The sequence below is a fragment of the Pagrus major genome, chromosome 13 (genome assembly GCF_040436345.1).
Source record: "Pagrus major chromosome 13, Pma_NU_1.0".
Lineage (NCBI taxonomy): Eukaryota > Metazoa > Chordata > Actinopteri > Spariformes > Sparidae > Pagrus > Pagrus major.
This window is the reverse complement of record NC_133227.1, coordinates 3,261,420-3,280,248: the sequence shown is the minus strand read 5'-3', so window position 1 is coordinate 3,280,248 and position 18,829 is coordinate 3,261,420. Positions and strand designations below refer to the sequence as shown.

The window sequence follows — 18,829 nt, the reverse complement described above, 5'->3', positions numbered from 1 at the left end:
ACCATCACAGGCAGTACAGTGCACTCCATAATCCACAGCATCCATCATTTCTGAGCTTTTGAGCCTTTCCGTCTGTATACACTGCCAGGCCTGCATTAGACGCAGGAGACAGCCAAATGTCACACAGACATTTTCTGAATTGTACACTTTTCCTCCAGGAGGCGAGTGGCGGATAAAGTACAACCGAGCCATTCGTGAAATGGACTTCACCAAAAAGAAACTGCAGCAGGAGTTTGATGACAAGCTGGAGACGGAGCAGCAGGCCAAAAGACATCTGGAGAGAAGGGCAAGAAACTTTTCTAGGATATTGAATCATTAAGGGTGCAATGTGTATGAACTTTAGTTTAAAACATTCAAAGATGAACTCAAATTATCAACAGAATGTGAGGAAATAACAGTGCTGACGTGGTATCAAAGACGTCTTTGTACTATGTTGCAGAGATATCAATTGGAGTTAGCAGGCTAACCGGCAAGCCCCTATCCACTTTGTACCTCAAAGGGTGACACAGTCAGTTAAGACGACCACTAGATTCCCGGTTATCTGAACTTACTAGCTAACAGCAGTTATAGTAAATGGCAATTAGCAATATGAATTCGAAAGGTGGCCAATTCTTACATATTGCACCTTTAAATCAAGTTGTTTGTTTGCCACACTTTTGTGGCCAGTTAGTTATACAAATCTAATGATATGCATTGAACTGTCATAAAAGAATAATAGAAAATGTGTGTTTGTTTGCACGCTGCAGCTGGCTGATCTGCAGACAGATAATGAGGATGTGCAGCGCTCTGTGCAGCAGCTGAAGAAGAAGTGCCAGAAAATGACGGCGGAGCTGCAGGACACCAAGCTTCACCTGGAGGGACTGCAGAGCCGCAACCACGATCTGGAGAAGAAACAGAGGAAGTCAGTTCCAGTTTTCTCCTGTCTGTCTGTCCTTCCTTACAGAGAACATATTGCTCCCCTCTCTTCAGAAGGCCACTCTGACCCACTCGGCAGAACACTAACGTTTTCTTTAATTTGAATAGTGACTGAAATGTTCTGTAATCTGTGGAATTGCATTAGCCGAGAAAATGACTCAGACTTTAAGCACTTGAGAAGCTATCGCTGTGGCAGAATGTGATCTCTCCCTTGTGGCTAATTGAAGATGCTCTGTGGGTGAAATTATTTTCAGCCGCGCTTCAGAGAGAAAAACAGGGAATTACAGCGGGCTGACAGCATGAAACACTTAGCTGTTAAGTTCACTAACCATAAGTGTTTCTGCCCTAGACAACTGAAGAAAAAATGTTGCACATTATTACATCTCAATTGTAAGTTGATGGCTAATGGAAGGGGAGAAAAGGGGAGGCTGAAATAGAGATAGTGCTGAACAACATCGAGGATAGCCGCATAGGTGTAACCTTCTTTCAAATTGGCACAGAGTGGCACTCAACTGTCCCTCTTCTATGTTCAACCAACATTTTGCTGAGCTGTGTATCTGTGTGTGTATTTGTGTGTGTTCCAGATTCGACCTGGAGCAGAACCAGGCTCAGGCCGAGGTACAAAGAGAAAGGAGCCAGAGGGAGAAACTGGCTCGAGACAAAGACTTAATGACCGGCGAGATTTTCAACCTCCGCCAGCAGATTCAGGTAAGCTACTTTAAAGTACATATTACAGATGTACTCTGATGTCCTCTCCCAGGGACCACATGTCTGGTCTCCCTGCTCTCTGTTTGACATAACTGGGCTGGGTCCAGATGTGCGGCTTGACTGTCTCTCTTCTGCCCACAGGACAAGGACAGCGAATTGTGCAGCGTGAATATGAAGGTGCAGCAGCTGGAGGCAGAGCTACAGGATCTGTCCTCCCAGGAGTCTAAGGACGAAGCGTCGCTTGCCAAGGTCAAGAAGCAGCTTCGCGACCTGGAGGCCAAGGTGAAAGACCAGGAGGAGGAGCTGGACGAACAGGCGGGAAACATCCAGATGCTAGAGCAGGTAAACTGTAATTGTGCAAACTGAAAGAAAACTTGATCTACCATAATTTCCTTCAAAGGTACCATCATATTATGTACGTCATTTCATTAGAGTCTGTCTCTCAATTTTGACAGGTATTGTTTGTGCCTTTTTTTAATGCGCTGTTATATTTGTGTGTCGTCACCATGTACTCAGGCTAAGCTGCGGCTTGAGATGGAGATGGAGAGCCGCCGGCAGACCCACTCTAAAGAGATTGAGAGCAAGGATGAAGAGGTAGACGAGATCAGGCGGTCCTGCAGTAAGAAGGTAGGCGCTGCTCATATTCACTCTTATATCTGTGCAAAGTTGATCGGACCTGGTATTAAGATCCGTCCTCAGTGATCTGATCACAAGTGGACAGCTCTAAGCCCCTCATTAACATGTGTCTCGACATGCGGACAAACACAAAGTTTTTACACTGAGGAAGAAAGAACTTCCTGTATAACGTTTGCTGAATTATAAAGAAGGCCCAAATAGTAAAACATTTGTTGTAGACAGCGTTTCACAAATTGTATAAAGTTTCTCCTAACTCAACAACTCACAAAATCGACAGATATTTAAAGGGTGTCTGGGGACTTTCTCTTTGGACGTCAAAGAAGTTGCCTATATTGGTTACCATTTACTGTATTTGTAAAATTTGACATGTTTAACATCAATGAAAGGTTGTCATCATTCAAAAATTTAGCATACATGATGTAATAAGTAGAAATTGTGTGTTTCAACAAGTGTAAGATGCATCTTAGACCCAGAAGCCGACAGCAAAGTGACACTTTTTACAAGAATAGAAAACAATTTAATGGAAAATATTTAATACTGAATTTACAAGAAGATTTGAAGAATTTACACTTTGCAGTAGCTGTTTTGCAAAGTGTTTCTTAGTTTCTCTTCTCACTCAAAAACTCTCAAAATAGCGCAATTAATAAGGGAGTCTGGGGATATTTTTTTTTGTTTCAGTCAGCATGTTTACAAACATCTGCTGCTAACACTGGCAGGTTAAGAGAGCCCAGACAAGTAGTTTGTCTGATTTCCATGTGGTTCGGTGAAATATAGAGTGTAATCCATTCTGTCTACTGTTGCGGCTTCTTCTCCTTGTGTCCTCAATGCGTCTTGGGGGCGTTCACACCTGTATCTAGAGCTGTCCACTTACGATCGGACCAATCAGAATGCATGGTGACACCAGGTCTGAACAGCCTCTGTCTTTAACTTAAAACAGTTGCTCAGGCCTGGTCAAGGAAGAACTGAGGAGAAACAACATTTGTATTCACAATGTGTGTTAAAGTTCATTGTACTTAGAGATTCATGCATAGCTAGTTCATTTATTTAGTTCTTGAATTTCTTATTTCAAGTTCATGTTAGAGTTGAGTGTGTCCCATGTGGTATACAAATATGCTGTATTCATCAGAATAAAGTATAAATAAAAAAAACCCTGCAGAGGCTGCTTATCACATTATCATGTATGAGGAAGAACAAGCACAAAATATTCCTAAAAATCTTACATTCATCCAAAACAGTACATGCATATTGATCACAAAATGGATACAAATTAAAATTCAATGTTTGTATTTGTATCTTAATAATAGATGAAGAAAATGGAATTTGCTAGAATCATATATTTCATTTTGAAAAGCTGTGTGGAGGCCAGCAGATCTGCTCAGGGGAGATTCATGTGTCTTTGATGTGTGAGAGCAGCCATGTCGAACAGGATGGTCCACGGTGTGTTATGTCTGACTTTGTTTATCGCCCATCATCTGCTTGTGCATCCTGACACGCTGCTCGTGTGTCCTGCAGCTCAAACAGATGGAGGTGCAGCTGGAGGAGGAGTATGAAGACAAGCAGAAAGTGTTGCGTGAGAGAAGAGAGCTGGAGTCCAAACTGCTCAACACCCAGGACCAGGTACTTTCCATCACTCTGCCTCCGGTTTCTGTCAGTGCAGTTAAGTGTGTGCGATTTAGTGTGTGGCACTTCTTTTGATTGGAAAGAAACTGCTTTCGAGTCTCGAGAGCCGCTGCGACTTTCTGAAGGAGGATGGAAAAACAGAGCGTGTGTGTAACAGTAGTGCTTTGCTGTTCAGGTGAGCCAGAGGGATGTGGAGACAGAGAAGAGGCTGAAGAAAGACCTGAGGAGAACCAAAGTCCTTCTGGCTGATGCACAGATTATGCTGGACCACCTGAAGAGTAACGCCCCCAGCAAGAGGGAGATCGCCCAGCTCAAAAATCAAGTATGCCACTCTACTGAACGCTTCACTGTGTCTCAGGAGATGTTGCTTTGAAACTACGTTCAAATAACACACAACGCACAGGTTGATTAATCCTCATTCCTCTGCATGGAGGATAGATCCTTCATCTTGTCCCACTAACGTTTGTCCCTCACCTCCTCTCTGGTACCTTCTCCTTCCTCCTGTTTCTCACAGCTGGAGGAGTCAGAGTTCACCTGTGCTGCGGCAGTGAAGGCCCGAAAGTGCATGGAGATTGAAATAGAGGACTTGCATATCCAAATGGAGGACGTGAGCAAAAACAAGATTTCGGTGAGTTTTTAAATCTTTCAGCGATGTGGCCTGAGTGCACAACATGTCATTTCACAACACAGGGTTGCACGATGAAATGTCATTTTTTGCCACTTCAACCCACACAGACGTGTATAAAAATATCTAAAGCTGCTACAAGGAACTTTCATTTCTGTCAATTCTAGCAGCCGTGTTGAGGCCTCAGTCTTCATTTTTGGGGTGAACTTATCCTTTAAGAGAAGCCTTCAGAAATAGCCATTCCTCGTGCTGATGGTCTTGTTTGCTTATGTAGCTCGTATAGAGGTATCAGGATTAAATTCAGACTGTTTCATAACCAGTTAAAAACTCTTCGTAGCACATTTAAAATTAAAATAGAATCAAAATAATAAAAGAGCAGAACTTCACTAATTGTGTTTCAATTATTCGCTTGAATGCCAATCAGTTCTGCATATGTTTCTAACAATATGTTTTTGTTCATAATCAATCATTAATATGGGATCACACATTTAGATATTAGTACAATATTCTAACCCTTTTTTAATCTCTGTGGAGAAACTGATTTTTGTTATAAAAGAGGAAATGTTCGAGGAAATGTTTCTACAGCCTTCTTTTCATGCACAAATTAAACCGAAAACAACAAACAACAAACAGTGTTTAATTAATGGAGGGCTTTTGCCGATCAAATTTGCACTCTTTAAAGTGCAGCAGGGCTCTAGAATTAATATGCGCACATCATCAAGCCATGGTGGGACATTAAAATAATAAATGCCCTTTGGCATATATCTGATTCCAACATTTTGCTCTAATGGATAAATAAGCTTTGTCGAATGTTTTTTTCTCCCTCCATCTGCTCATTAATGGCTGTCTCAGGAGAGTACTGTCTGCATTTCACACTCGTAGACTGAGGATGTTTGTGTCTCTGGGGATGACACAGAGTGTTGCGTGCCTTTGCTTTGCTTGTTAATTGCTGCATTTATGGCAAGGGAAGGTCTTGTAAATGTCTCAGATTAGAGAATGCATATTGAGGGCCCCCGAGTCTCCCCCCACTGAACACAGAGAATGAACTCTAAATAGGACATCACCAGTATGCTGCACTGGCTGCACTCTTCTCCCGCCTAAATGAGCCAATTGATTATCTCCAATTGGTCTCATCCTCCAGCCAGAACCTCCATCCAGATTGTGTTTCATTGCCATTAGATGAGATTCCAGGACTGCCACGGCCCGGCCAGCTAATGACCATTTATCATATTCAATAGCTCATGAATAATTCCTGTCATTCTCTTCTAAAGTGTGTGTATTTCCTGTTCTCTCAATGCTTCAGTTGGAGGAGCAGGTCAGCCGTCTGCAGAGGGAGAAGAATGACCTGCAGTCCCGTATGGAGGAGGATCAGGAGGACATGAATGAGCTGATGAAGAAACACAAAGCTGCAGTTGCCCAGGTAACTCAACCTGCCTGACGCTTCGGTGGGCAGTTCGAAAAACCTCGAGAACACTGTTGTGAGAATCCCTTTGTTATCAGTACTCAGACTTACTCCTCTATGCAGCAATAGTAGTGAAACTGACCATGACAGAGATAAAAAAAATAATGTAATTCCTCTGATTGTTTGTATTTATTTAATGATATTTAGTTGTGGGATGCCATTTTTAACACTAACATTTTGTTATTTTCTGCATATTCAAGTCGAGTGGCTTTGAGGTTTGGAGGACATGTTCCCCTCTAAACACAGTGTGTGCTCTGCAATCAGGGAGATGCAATCTGTTCTGCTGCAGATCACATGACAAATTATCTGGCATGGACGTATCATGTTTATTTAGAGATGTCATGTACTGATATTTGACGCATACCTTGACGCTCACATATCCTCTGTCTTACATATACATATTTATATATATACAGCTAATTCTCCAACTAAATTGTGTGTGTGTTTGTGTGTGTGTGTCTGCACTAGTCTGCCAGGGACTTGAGCCAGATCAGTGACCTGCAGGCTCAGCTGGAAGAGGCCACAAAGGAGAAGCAGGAGATCCAGGAAAAGGTACAAGGAAGTGTTCAAAAGCACCACAGCTGCCTGCCAGCAACCTGCCCGCTGCCTCAACACTCCTCTCTGATTAGACTGCAGCTTTTCACAGAGTTTCTGTGATTATAGTGACCAAAAAAACAGAAAAAAAAGCTTCATTTCCGTGGAAGCGTTCTTCTCAAAATTGCAACGCAATTTGCATTTAAATAGTAGGAATCAGCGAAGATTTAGAGTCAAGGGGAGAAATTGTTCTTTCGTCTCTCAGCGCTCGTATTTAAAGGAAGGGTCATGTACATAAAGTCAATGAGTTGTTTCTGAGGTTTCAACAATTAGATTGAATTATTCACTCTGTTCCTTTCAGCAGTAATCTTTCAATGTGATGCAGCAGCTTCTATCTCAGGGATTTATCTCAATTTTTTTGTCATTCCAATGCCAATGCATCATTTCATTTTGACATATCAGAAAATTCTGAGTGAAATGAGAAGGTGGTAATAGAAGACAAGTATAAAAACTGTGTGAAATGATAGGGCTTGTGATAAAATGTGGTAATTAGACATAATAGTCACTGCGCGCTGGCCATTTTATGCGTGATTCACATGATTATTGCAATCAATTGAAAAACCATGAAAGTTTTTTACATTTTACTCTCACACATGAAAAATGTCCTCATGACTGATGCTCACAGCAGAGTCTTATTGAAAATGTCATTTTTTTTTGTATTTGATAACTCAAGCTCAAACACACATGCCCACTATACTACCATGCAGAGTAAGTTAGATGTTATCACCACTTAGAATATTTGCTGCATATATTCATAAAACCTAATACTTATACTTGGTAAATGGCCTTTTGGAGCTTTTACTAGAAGGTAGAGGTCTGACCAAAAAAAGTGATGATGAATAAGTATGAATAATTTTGTTGATCAATATCAATGTTTCTGATAAATGTAGATTTTGTACTCGAGCTTAGCTTAGCTCTGGCATGAGTTATGACTGTAGCTATGTGCTTTAATGTGTATTAACAGTCACAAACAAGGTGAGAATTAATTGTTGAGTGTTTCTGTGTGCAAAAAGAACCAATTTTAGCACGTGGGTCGGTTTGTGCAGGCTTACCAATCCATGCATGCCCTCTAACTTTGTTGTGAGGAAGAACAAGCAGACTGCATTAACTAGCTAGAGTCATGAAAAACCATTATCAAGGAAAATTTGATAAAGATATGTTTTGAAGATGACTTTATCTCACAGCTCTACTAATTACTCTGTATTATGTGTTATAGTTTGCATAATGTTGAAGACCCAAATGCAGACACAACAGCAGGCAGGGTACGAAATAAAAGCAAGTTTTAATAATGTAAGCTGGGGCAAAAGGGCAGGCAGCAACACTGACAAAAATAGACTGGGGTGAATCCAAAAAACTAGAGAGAAATACAAAACTAAATCAAGCACCAACCAGGATGAAACTCGGGGAACATGGGCAGGACTGCAAAAAAAAAAAAAAAAAAACACAGGAAAAAAGGCAAGAAAAGTACAAAGACAGGAAGTGGAAAGTCACAACAAGAAACAAAAGGATGAATTCTACAAAATAAAACTAAAAACCGAAACCATGACATTATTTGAATTTAAGTGTCATTCTGACCTGTTGGCCTATAGCCATAGGTTTATTTCTATCCTAGATAGTGCCATGAATATATCGGCTGGCCGGTCCACCACTTGGTCCAGACACTTTAAGTATTAGGTGGATTGCCATGAAATGTTGTACAAATATTCATTGTCCCCAGAGGATGAATCCTTTTACTTTCATGATCACCTGAGTTTCTCTTTCACATGAGGTTGACATTTGAGGCTCTGAGTGGAGTTTTTCCAATAACCACTGGTAGGATTGCATTACATGCACATTCATATTCCCCCTTCAGAATGAACTGTAACATGAGGTTTATCTACAGTAGCACCATCATCAGATCATAACTTTAATTTGTTCAATACTTTTATTCAATTGCCTCAGCTGTACATTGTGCTAAGTAGTGCTAATTTGCAAGGGTTAGCATTCTAATAGTGAATAACTAAGATGGTTAAATTGGGAAACAGTATACTTTGCTAAACATCAACATGCTAAGATTACCATGGTGAGCTTGTTAGCATGTTGGCATTAGCACATTGTTTCACTAACTTAAGCTCACTGACTAGCAGCTTAGTATCTGAGTGATAAAGGAGCTACAGTATCCTCGTCTGATTTAGCCTATTTATGAGCTGATTGCTTTAGTTGCTGCAGACTGTGCTTGAGTTGTCAGCTAAGTGATTGAGGCATGGCATAAATGTGGATTCACGTGGTAAAAAAAGGTTAATGCACCTGAATTATGCCTGCGTTGATAATAGTGCTTTTCTAATAATAGTGTCTTTCTGATGGAGCTGTGTTTGTTCAGAGGATAACCTCTAACATGTCATGTGTGTCGTGTATTAATGCAAGCCTATAATTTGTTGATGCATTTGTTTTCAAAATGAATCTCCTGTGGGCTGTGGGCAAGCTCAATGTAGCCGGTATTTGTCAATCTTAAGTGTTTGTTTGCATGCACATTACGCAGAATAACTTTCCTCCGAACGTTGATATGCAGTAGACAAAACAAATAAAAGCATCTGCCTGGAACAGAATGTGTTTCAAATATAATTTCGCTAAAGGACAGAATCGAGCCCTTGCCACCCTCCAACAGCAGACCGTTTCTTATTAGATTAAGCTATACGTGTGCCAAATTTCCGGTCCACTTAATTTATGCAAGGCCCACCCATCAGAATATTTTTGGCTACACTAGAGACACACAGCAGGCTGTAAGGCATTGTTAAAACCTGCCACAGAAACCAGCGATAGCCATCAAAAGCATCTGACCTTGAAGTGGTTATCTCATCCCCAGTAGGAGGGAAGTCTGGCTTCTTTAGTAATATCAAAGGAGAACTCCAAATCCACCTTGTCTCAGATGCAAAGTCCCTCATTAGGTGCCATGCTGCCCTTTGGGCCGGTTTTGTTGTGACGTATCTTTCTTCCTTTTATCAGTCATGAGAAAACGATTCAGATGGAACAAACGTGCTTTGCATGAAGCTCGGCTCTTTCCCAAAGCCTGTGAAATTACTGTGACTCGATGTTACTCAGCCTGAACCACAAGCTCTTCTCTTGAACATTTATGGTAGATTGGGGGGGCTTATCTAGACCTCATTACTTAGACTGGATGCACAATATTTACATGCACCAAGATGGATTAAATATACACAGCGAGGGTGAAAAAGTGAACATTTATTCAGTTTAAATACATACGCATAACATCAGCACCTCCTCTTAAGTTTTACAGAGGAAGTGGAAACGCGGAGGTCAACATAGAGTTGCGCTGCTCCTCAAGGCGTGAACGTGTGTGTTCATACATATGTTTGTATGTGTGTGTCCCTCCTCCAGCTCCACTCGCTGCAGAGCCAGCTAGAGTTCCAAGAACAGTCCATGGTGGAAAAGTCTCTCGTGTGCCGTCAGGAGGCAAAGATCCGCGAGCTGGAGACCAAGCTGGAGTATGAAAGGACACAGATCAAACGCTTGGAGGTGAGATAATCCTCTGTGTCTCCTAAATGGAAAAGACATGCTTTGTGAAGCGATAATTGCAAATTTGACATTTCATTTTATATTTATCAAGAGGTAGAGGTGATATAAAGGGAGGGTACGGTCTCCCTTGCACAGCTCCATATCTTTGAGGTAAAGAAAAGCATCCAGCGGGGAATAAATGTATTTGGATTCATAATTGAGAAAAGAACCATGTCCAGTACTTTTGTGATTTTACATGCTTGAAAGGTCGAGTCGGTAATTTCCACACAGGAAGTTGATGAATTACTGTATAGTATAAATAAAAAAATAACAGCGTGTGCTGCTGAACAGGACTATTAAATGCATTCAATCATCTCTGACTATGACTTGAATTTATAGCAGGCATTACTGTTTCAGGTTTGGCTGTGAACATTATAAACTCTAATCAAAGCCAATGGGCCCCATTCAAGAACCACTTGTACAAACACATTTATTCTGAAGTGGCACATAGTAGAAGTAATTTAAAAGACTTTCTGTCATTCACATTCTGTCATTTTTTCAGAGATATGAACATAATTCCAGACCCGTCATTTGACCTGAAATCACAATGCCTAAATGAGAATGAATTTACATTTTAAGGGTAAAGTTCTCTCCCTCAGCTGCCTCAAGGTCTTTATGCAGGTCTTTGTCCAGTACGCACGCAGTGTAACATCATCTACTATTGTTATAAAATCATTCTGTCTAATATCTCTCATTTTATTCATAGACTGCTTTGCTTTGGAAAGACCTGTCTAACCTCATGTAGCCTGAACCATCCCCTCTTTTCACTACATGGCTGCTTTAATTACGTGACAGCTGTAATAGTAATATTTTTTTTCAGGTAATTTTTTAATACAATCACTGACGACGCCAAATTTGTTACATTTTAGTACACTGATCTCTGACAGCAAGACTTGAAGCTGCACGGTGTGAAATTCTTCTTTTTTTACACTCTGATAACATTTTGAATATGAAACATACCAGCAAATGTGAGCAGTTCACCTTACATAGCAATTTTAGGAGCGTTAATTAAGCTAATGATGAAATCTCATGAAATTGCACCAGCAGACAGCACTTATCAGACTGAAAGGAATGATTTACGTCAACTAGTGCAGTTAAGAGAGTTTCATAGTTAAGGCTAAGAATATGTTGTTCTTGCATCAGGGCCATTGATGGATCACACTGATACTTGCAGCTTGCAACTTGTATGTTATGATACCAAACAAGGTGCATGTAAGTCTTTTAGTTGAAAACATTACAAAATTAACTAAAATGATCAATATAATTTGAAGGAATAACAGTTTTGTCATTATGATGTCTATGTATTGTGTTGCAGCGAAATCTACTGAAGTTAGCATGCTAACCAGCTAGCCCTAGCCTATACCAGTCCACAGTTTCTGTGCTAGTGGTGTAAACACCAACACAGCTCACAATCTGGGCTGCTGTTTATCCTCATAACATCTGATATGTTGATTGATACTCTATAACTGCAATGATTAGTACATTAATTAAAGATGTGAGTAAAAGAAAAATGTTTGTTGACTATTTTGATAATAGATTAACCGTTTAAGTAATAAGCAAAAATGGCCAAAATTTGCTAGTTCCAGCTTCTTAAATGTAAAGATTGCTCCTGTTCTTTGTCATTCATGATAGTAAAGGACGTTTGTGGGTTTTGGACTGTTGGCTGGACAAAGGAGGCAAATCATAATAAACATTTGAGTTCACTGATTTCACCTTGATCCTTCTGCAGAGCCTGGTGGGTCGTCTGAAGGAGAACCTCGAAAAGATGACGGAGGAGAGAAACCAGCGCATCGCTGCAGAAAACAGGGAGAAGGAGCAGAATAAGCGAATGCAGCGGCAGATAAGGGACATGAAAGAAGAAATGGGAGAGCTGTCCAAGAAAGAGGGCGAGGCGAGCCGCAAAAAGCACGAACTGGTAAGTTTCGCGGGTGCTGGGAGAGTTGATACGATCTGCTGGAGTTTGCACTGGAGGAGGTAACCATGCTTCTTCTGTGCTGTGATCCATTCACCAGGAAATGGACATTGAGAGCTTAGAGGCAGCAAATCAGAGCTTACAAGTGGACCTCAAGCTGGCCTTCAAGAGGATAGGTGACCTGCAGGCTGCCATAGAGGACGAGATGGAGAGTGATGACAATGATGACTTGATCAACAGGTACAGCACACCTTTAATCTCCTACAGAAGAAGATGAAATTGCCTTTGCTTCACTGTAATGCCTGCTTGGTACATCAGGGGATACCGTACCAAGACACTGCCAGAAACCCGGCAAATGAGAACAGCTGTTTTTTTCATAGCCTGTCAATCACAACTTGTATCTTTTGATTCTGAGTCTTCCACGTTCCCCCGGAGTAAATCTTTTGTACTCTGCAAGTCATACTACACTTTGTTCTCCAAATACCTCTCACTTGGTTTAATTCGACTCCCGCCTTCTGATCTTTTGTCTCGGTGCAGCTTGCCCTGTTTGGTTACTCCTTCGCTCTTTGCGGAGGGGTTGAGGGTTATGCTAGCTCTGAGCCCACTGAGGTAAACACGGCCTGAAATAATACAGACCTCTAAAAAGGATGACATTACACACAGCAGCTCTGTGTGAGAGGGAGACCAGCGTGAGTTGTTTTACCGAGTCACTACTTTACAATGGATAGTTGTTTTATGTGTGAGTGTTAAACTATTTATTTACTGTTATCTCGTTTTGTCCTCTTTTCACACTGTTGCTTGTGTATCTCACCTCCTCTGTTTCTCTTTTTTTCCTTGTTCCCCTTTCGGTGCGTTCCACTCTCCAACTGGCAGTTTGCAAGACATGGTGACAAAATATCAGAAAAGAAAGAACAAAACGTGAGAATGGAAAAACGCATGCTTTGTTTTCTTCATTATGGTTGTTTTTTTGAGTTTCGTGTATGTTTTTTCTCGCCGATTTCAAGCGCAGGAGAGAATCATGCAGTATTCCTTATCCCTTCAGTCAGTGTTGTTCCAAATAACACTGAGAGGAGGAGTAATTTTAAATCGAATGTAAAGCTGCGTCTGTGCTATGCATCTCTGATTAAAGCTTAAAGGACGGCCCTGGTGTTTAATTTAGTTTCATTTCATTTTGTACCAAGTGTCTGCAGGTGTCTGTACACAGTCGGCCTCGTCTGAGGTTTCAGGGCTTGTTTTCAGAGCAACAGCAAGTTATTTGAAATACTTGATGACACCCAGGATACTTTGCAGAATGTTAGAGAAACTGTAAACTTTGAATGGTGAATAGACTCTAAATGACACCAGTGTTCTCCTTTAAGCAAGTCTTGCTGCTCATACTTTCCCAAAATATGACTCAAAAGTAGCAAAGTGTTTATGATACAGACCTGCGGTGATACTGCATCATTGTCTCCATGAATATTTTTCTATCAGACACCATTTTTTTCCTAAATTTGCAGCATCATTACACACCTTCATCATGCATTTGTTTGGATCGAGGGGTTAAAGCTGTTCTACACTCAACTCTGCTGATTTTTACCCATCGTCTGTTCCCCTGTGGCTCCCCCAAAGCACATGCAAGAAGTCTCTATCTCGCTGAGTTTGTATGGGGAATATACTGCTGATTATTTTCATTTAATGATAGCTCTATGTGCAATCAAAAATAATTTACAATATTAGTTTGAAAGGCAGTTTATCAGATTACATGCAGCTTCCTCTAGAGCTGAACGAGCTGTACTTATTTTTTCACACATGCAGTCGTACTCCCCAAGACCTGTAAACACACTTTAATGTGTAAAACTGGTGGAGTTACGCTTAAATTAAGATGACTAGATATTATTTACCAATTTTCATCTTTCCCTCTCAGTATTGCCTCCATATTTAAGTCCTTTTCTGTTCTATTTCGGCTAACATATGTTTAAAAATAGGAAAATATGGAATATGATTATTTGACTTACTCCTAAAGTTGTAATAATGACAGTACAGCCTGAAAACAAACTAAGCTACATTCTAGATATATGGTAGTACGGTGCTATAGTAAATGATTTAGCACAATAAATAGAATATATAAATAATATAATAAAATATCTCATGTTCTATGCTTTTCCAAAGTATGTTCCCTTTACAAAAACTTAGCACGGTGGGACTAACTCACATGTGATCTGGAAAGTCTTAAACACAACTGTGTGAGTGATGCATGTGACTGTGAACGTCCATGGACAGCGAGCGGACCGTGTCGGCACCGTGCACTAATTAAATGTTTTTTTGACCTGCTGTCGTTTTCCACTCATGCAAATACTCCACTCCACTTTACATACAAATGTTCACCTTGTCTGGCTTTTAAAATGTGTAGTCATTGCTTGTGAATGTTAAATACTTTCTTTTGACTGACTCAAGTGAATCCCATTTTCTTGCAGTCTTTATGCAGTGAAAGGAGTTTTTGTGGCATGTTCAATAATTTAAACCTTCACCAGAGCGTATGAAAGAAACGTGGTCCTCAGTTTGCAGCCGATCCATAATTTTCCCGCTTTAACCTCTGATTGCTTCTTCAAAGAGACATGGCGTCACGCTCTTTATCACGTTGCCTTTTTGTTATCCATTTCTCATCAAACCAGTCGCGTGTAGCAGTGCTCCGCTTTTCTCTTTGTGCAACTCAAGGAAAGGAGCAATGATTTTCCCATGTTTACTTAATTGCATTTTCCCCTCCTTCGACATCATTGCATTAGCGGCACCGATGAACAGTAATGGATGAGGTGATTTTTCTTCTAATTATGAAGTGGATTTTCCAGATGATTTACATTACTATTCAATATTCTGTACTCAGTGCTACAAAACAGAGGTTACAATAGCTGAGTTCTTATTATTGTAGGATGATATAATAAGGTTAAATGACTGGTTTTCAAGCTGGACTTCCCTGCAGACTGCAGCAGGCCTTATTTAAGTATAGGGGGTGCATATAATATAGGACTGTGCATTGCAAAGTATGTAAATGCTGGTAATGGAATGTAAATAAGAATATTTATTCCAGTACTAAGACGGGAACTTTGACAATTTTCAACCAGCTTTGTACAACTACAATGTGGGAGTAAATGCAAATTAACAATTTTAGACTTCTCTCTGTTTTTGCCTGCACTCGGTTGTTTTAGGTTTACTACACTTTGAGTTAAAGGGAATACTACAGCCCTTTTTCTGTTTTCTGTGCTCATGTAGCATCAATTAAAACATGTTTTGTGTGACATGGTGATGTAGTTCGTGTCAAGAAGTCGCAGAACTAAAGGCAGGACTACTGACATATAACACACTGAACGAAAGGAAAAAAACAAAAAAGTATAACAGGTCTCTTTTAAATCAATTTATTTAAGGTTGTAATAAAAAAAAATAAAAAAAACACTGATTCCAATAAAAATAATTATAATAACAATGGTATTAAAAATGCTGAGTAATGGATCCAACAATCGGCACAGTCGATAAGCTGTCGACCCATAAAATACAGTGTTTACATTCATGTTAATATAAGTATAGTTTACTTTTACTTGTACTTCTGATACTTTTAATACATTTAATATCAGGTACTTGATGACTTTACTCACGTACTATTAGTACGGGTGAATTTCACTTTTACCAAAGTGATATTTTAACATGATATCTTTAATATGGCTTTTTCGTACATTTTACATCACTGGTAAATGCCTCCATCTATCCCCATCCATTTAACCTCTAGTGAAAGGTGCGAATCAGTATGGAGTGAATTACATCACAGAGCCTGTAGTGTACACTGTTTTTTGTATAAAACTGGATGCCCTATGTAATTTTTTTGTCATTACAAATTAGCAGATACCATCAAAATATGGTGTTGGTACCACACGTGCTAAACTGATAGAACCAAGCCATACGATATTTGATGCTGACTGTAAGTATTTGTGACATAGATTTACAACCAGCGCAGGCCGATTGTCAGAAGCTATTAATGTTCACTTCTAAATTCTTGGGGCTTGTTTGTATCTGCGAGCCTCAGGACTGGTTAGCTAGTACTGTGGGGCCAAGGACAAATCGTTTGTGACACCATTTGCACAGCACTCTATTGCAAGCCACCTTCTATTTCAAATGTGTGTGTGTTGTGTGTCTTTGTGTCTTTGTGTGTGTGTTAGAGAGAGAGGGAAGAGGGGGATGATTTTGCTGTGGGCTGGTTTCAGTATTTTGTTGTGTAATGTATCATGTGAAAGAGTCAAAGTATCACAGAGATGACAAATGGGCAGTGCGCGTAATCAACTTTCGAGTATTAATGAACCTGCTATCTTTTTTCGTTGGGCTTTTATCAGTTGTATTTAGCATGCAGTAGAGAAGAGAGGTAGTGGAAAATAAAGGGTTGACACATAATAGCTGAACTTGGACACACAATTTTTGCTTGCAGCCTCATGAAGCACCTCTCAAAGTCTGAAACGAACAGGTTTTCCTGTGAAAAAATAATATAATCAGGCCATTTAGTCTTTCTGAGATCATCATTACCGTCCCCCCAGAAAGCCTGGTATTAAGGTCGATGATGAGAAAGTTAAATATGTTAATGCTCTTGGAAAAGCTTGAAAGCCTGGATACCATTCAGTCCAAGAATCCGAGGCTTCTCTTTTTCTGCGTTCACTCCTTCACAATACTCAAACACCACCAGCACCGCCGGCACCTTTCTTGTGTGAAAAACTGGCTTTTAGGCAGACCACCAAACAAAAAAGAAGGAAGTAGAGAGGACACTTTGTTCTCTGAGAAAACATGACTGAATGTGTGACACAAAGCTTGATGACAAAGAGCTCGTACACTGTTTGCTGGCACACCTACATAGATGGATACGTGTTATGTGGACAAATGACAGAGCTCAGCAGCCTGCCTGTCATCTCACACCTCTTTGAATATAGTCTTTGCTCCTTAAGAGCATTTTTTGCAACGTGTTCCAAGGCTCAGATAGATAAGCTTGTCCAAGAATCAGGATCTGTTACCTGCGTCGCTGTTTCTCATTTGTAGTGATAGTCAGCTGTCTGTAGACACCGGATGAAATATGTCTACGGCGCAGTGATAAACACAGCAAATATTCTAGATTGATGGGTAGGTAAGGCTATGAATAATAGTTGAGATGAAACTCAAAGGCCGTTATACATCAAGAGGAATGGAAAATTACAGCTCCTCTACAACAACCCCGTCACCATCGCCACTGCTACGGTGTGTTTAATATACAGTACGTCACCCTGCTCTGAAACAAAAACTCTATAATAGAAAATATGATTTGTCTGAACTGTCTCTGTGAAATGTGCAAATTCATTTTCACACCTCACGTAGCCAAGGAGGACTGTCTATCTAGCACTGAAAGTTGGACTCAATGTGTCCTCAAATGATATCAGCGATTTGGTGTTTTGTTCCTGGAACATCATAATTAATTTTGCTTCATGAGTGTCATGGCAACTGGGCAACATTTTTGTGATGTCACAGCTTTGCAGCTCAAGGAACAAGAAAAAGACGGACATCATACACACATGAGAGAAGTCATCTTTTCAAACACATGGTTAATGTTGTGATGTTGTCTGTATTTAAACTGTTTCAAACCATCTTTTCCTAAACCTAATCAAACTGCTGGAGAAAACTAAAAAAAGTAGCGCATTAGAACGCATAACTCTGCCTATATATGAAGTGATCACTATACCAATAGATTCCTGTTCCTGAAACTACATTAATTATGATGTTGTCAGATCAACACGAACACAGCAATATCAGATACACAGTCTTCAAACAAGTGGAGGATTTCTCAAATAAAGCATTCCCAACCACATTCAACCATGACGGCAGGTCAGACTTAGAGGCTGTGTCACTCTATTCTCCTCTCCCTCACTGTTTCCTGTCACATTAACCTTGGACAGGGGGATGAATAATTCAGAAAATTCTCTGTGGATTTAAAATGAATGAGAATTGACCTTATTTAGATGGGGATCCACTGAGCTTTTTCATCTGGATCCACAGGTCTCTGTATATTGATTGTTATGTCAGGCGTAGGGCCACAGTGCTGTCTCATGGCTCCACTCCAATAACAATCACCAGGCAGCAGGTGACATGCCACACAGATGCTAGCAGCCCTGAACCAGCCAAACAAGTTAATTATGCCTCCAACAGCTTCATCTACATGCTGCCTACATAATGCATTGGCTTCACTCATCCATGTCTGCTGCACATTCTGTCGAGAAGCATCTTGACTTTGTTGATATGATTGATTTACACATGCTTACCTGGAGCCTGTCTGTATTGCCTTGCATCGTACTGACCCATTTCATTATAAGATAATGAATGCAACTGTGTAATTACTAACAAAAGCTACTGGTATGTGAAAACTAACCATTATTTTGTCTGTGATGTTACACTGTTTAAAATATTCACATGACAAGTTGTCATTTAGTCAAATTTCTTGCTTGCAATTCTCTGTGTAAGTATCAAGAAGCTGAGTGAGGATTTGAGAAAATTGTGAAAAGAATTGTATTAGAAACAAGAGCAAGTATCTCACTTGATTGCACTGAAGATGTAAAAATGGCCTGTGAAGAAGAAGATTTTAGCTGAGTGGTGCTGGAGTCCCAGGTGCTTCTCATCCACTCTAGCTGCCTTTTTGTCTTCACAGTGGGGATGAGACAGAAACTGATTCGGAGGTGGAGGACCGTGTGGATGGAGTTAAGTCCTGGCTCTCGAAGAACAAAGGCTCCAGCAAGACCCTGTCAGATGAAGGAAGCCTGAAGAGCACCAGGTT

At 40.3% G+C, this 18,829-nt stretch overlaps 1 protein-coding gene across 1 annotated transcript in view; it reads left to right on the top strand.

Moving 5' to 3' along the window:
- The window catches only part of LOC141006952 (unconventional myosin-XVIIIa-like), a 76,803-nt gene that overhangs the window by 50,520 nt on the left and 7,454 nt on the right, over positions 1-18,829 (top strand). The window contains exons 27-41 of the mRNA XM_073479268.1: positions 159-286; positions 747-901; positions 1,500-1,623; positions 1,765-1,965; positions 2,140-2,250; positions 3,772-3,876; positions 4,055-4,201; positions 4,394-4,507; positions 5,808-5,924; positions 6,435-6,518; positions 9,936-10,073; positions 11,842-12,027; positions 12,125-12,264; positions 12,898-12,942; positions 18,704-18,826. Of these exons, the coding sequence (XP_073335369.1) occupies positions 159-286; positions 747-901; positions 1,500-1,623; positions 1,765-1,965; positions 2,140-2,250; positions 3,772-3,876; positions 4,055-4,201; positions 4,394-4,507; positions 5,808-5,924; positions 6,435-6,518; positions 9,936-10,073; positions 11,842-12,027; positions 12,125-12,264; positions 12,898-12,942; positions 18,704-18,826 (1,918 nt within the window). The remainder of the gene's footprint in view (positions 1-158; positions 287-746; positions 902-1,499; positions 1,624-1,764; positions 1,966-2,139; positions 2,251-3,771; positions 3,877-4,054; positions 4,202-4,393; positions 4,508-5,807; positions 5,925-6,434; positions 6,519-9,935; positions 10,074-11,841; positions 12,028-12,124; positions 12,265-12,897; positions 12,943-18,703; positions 18,827-18,829) is intronic.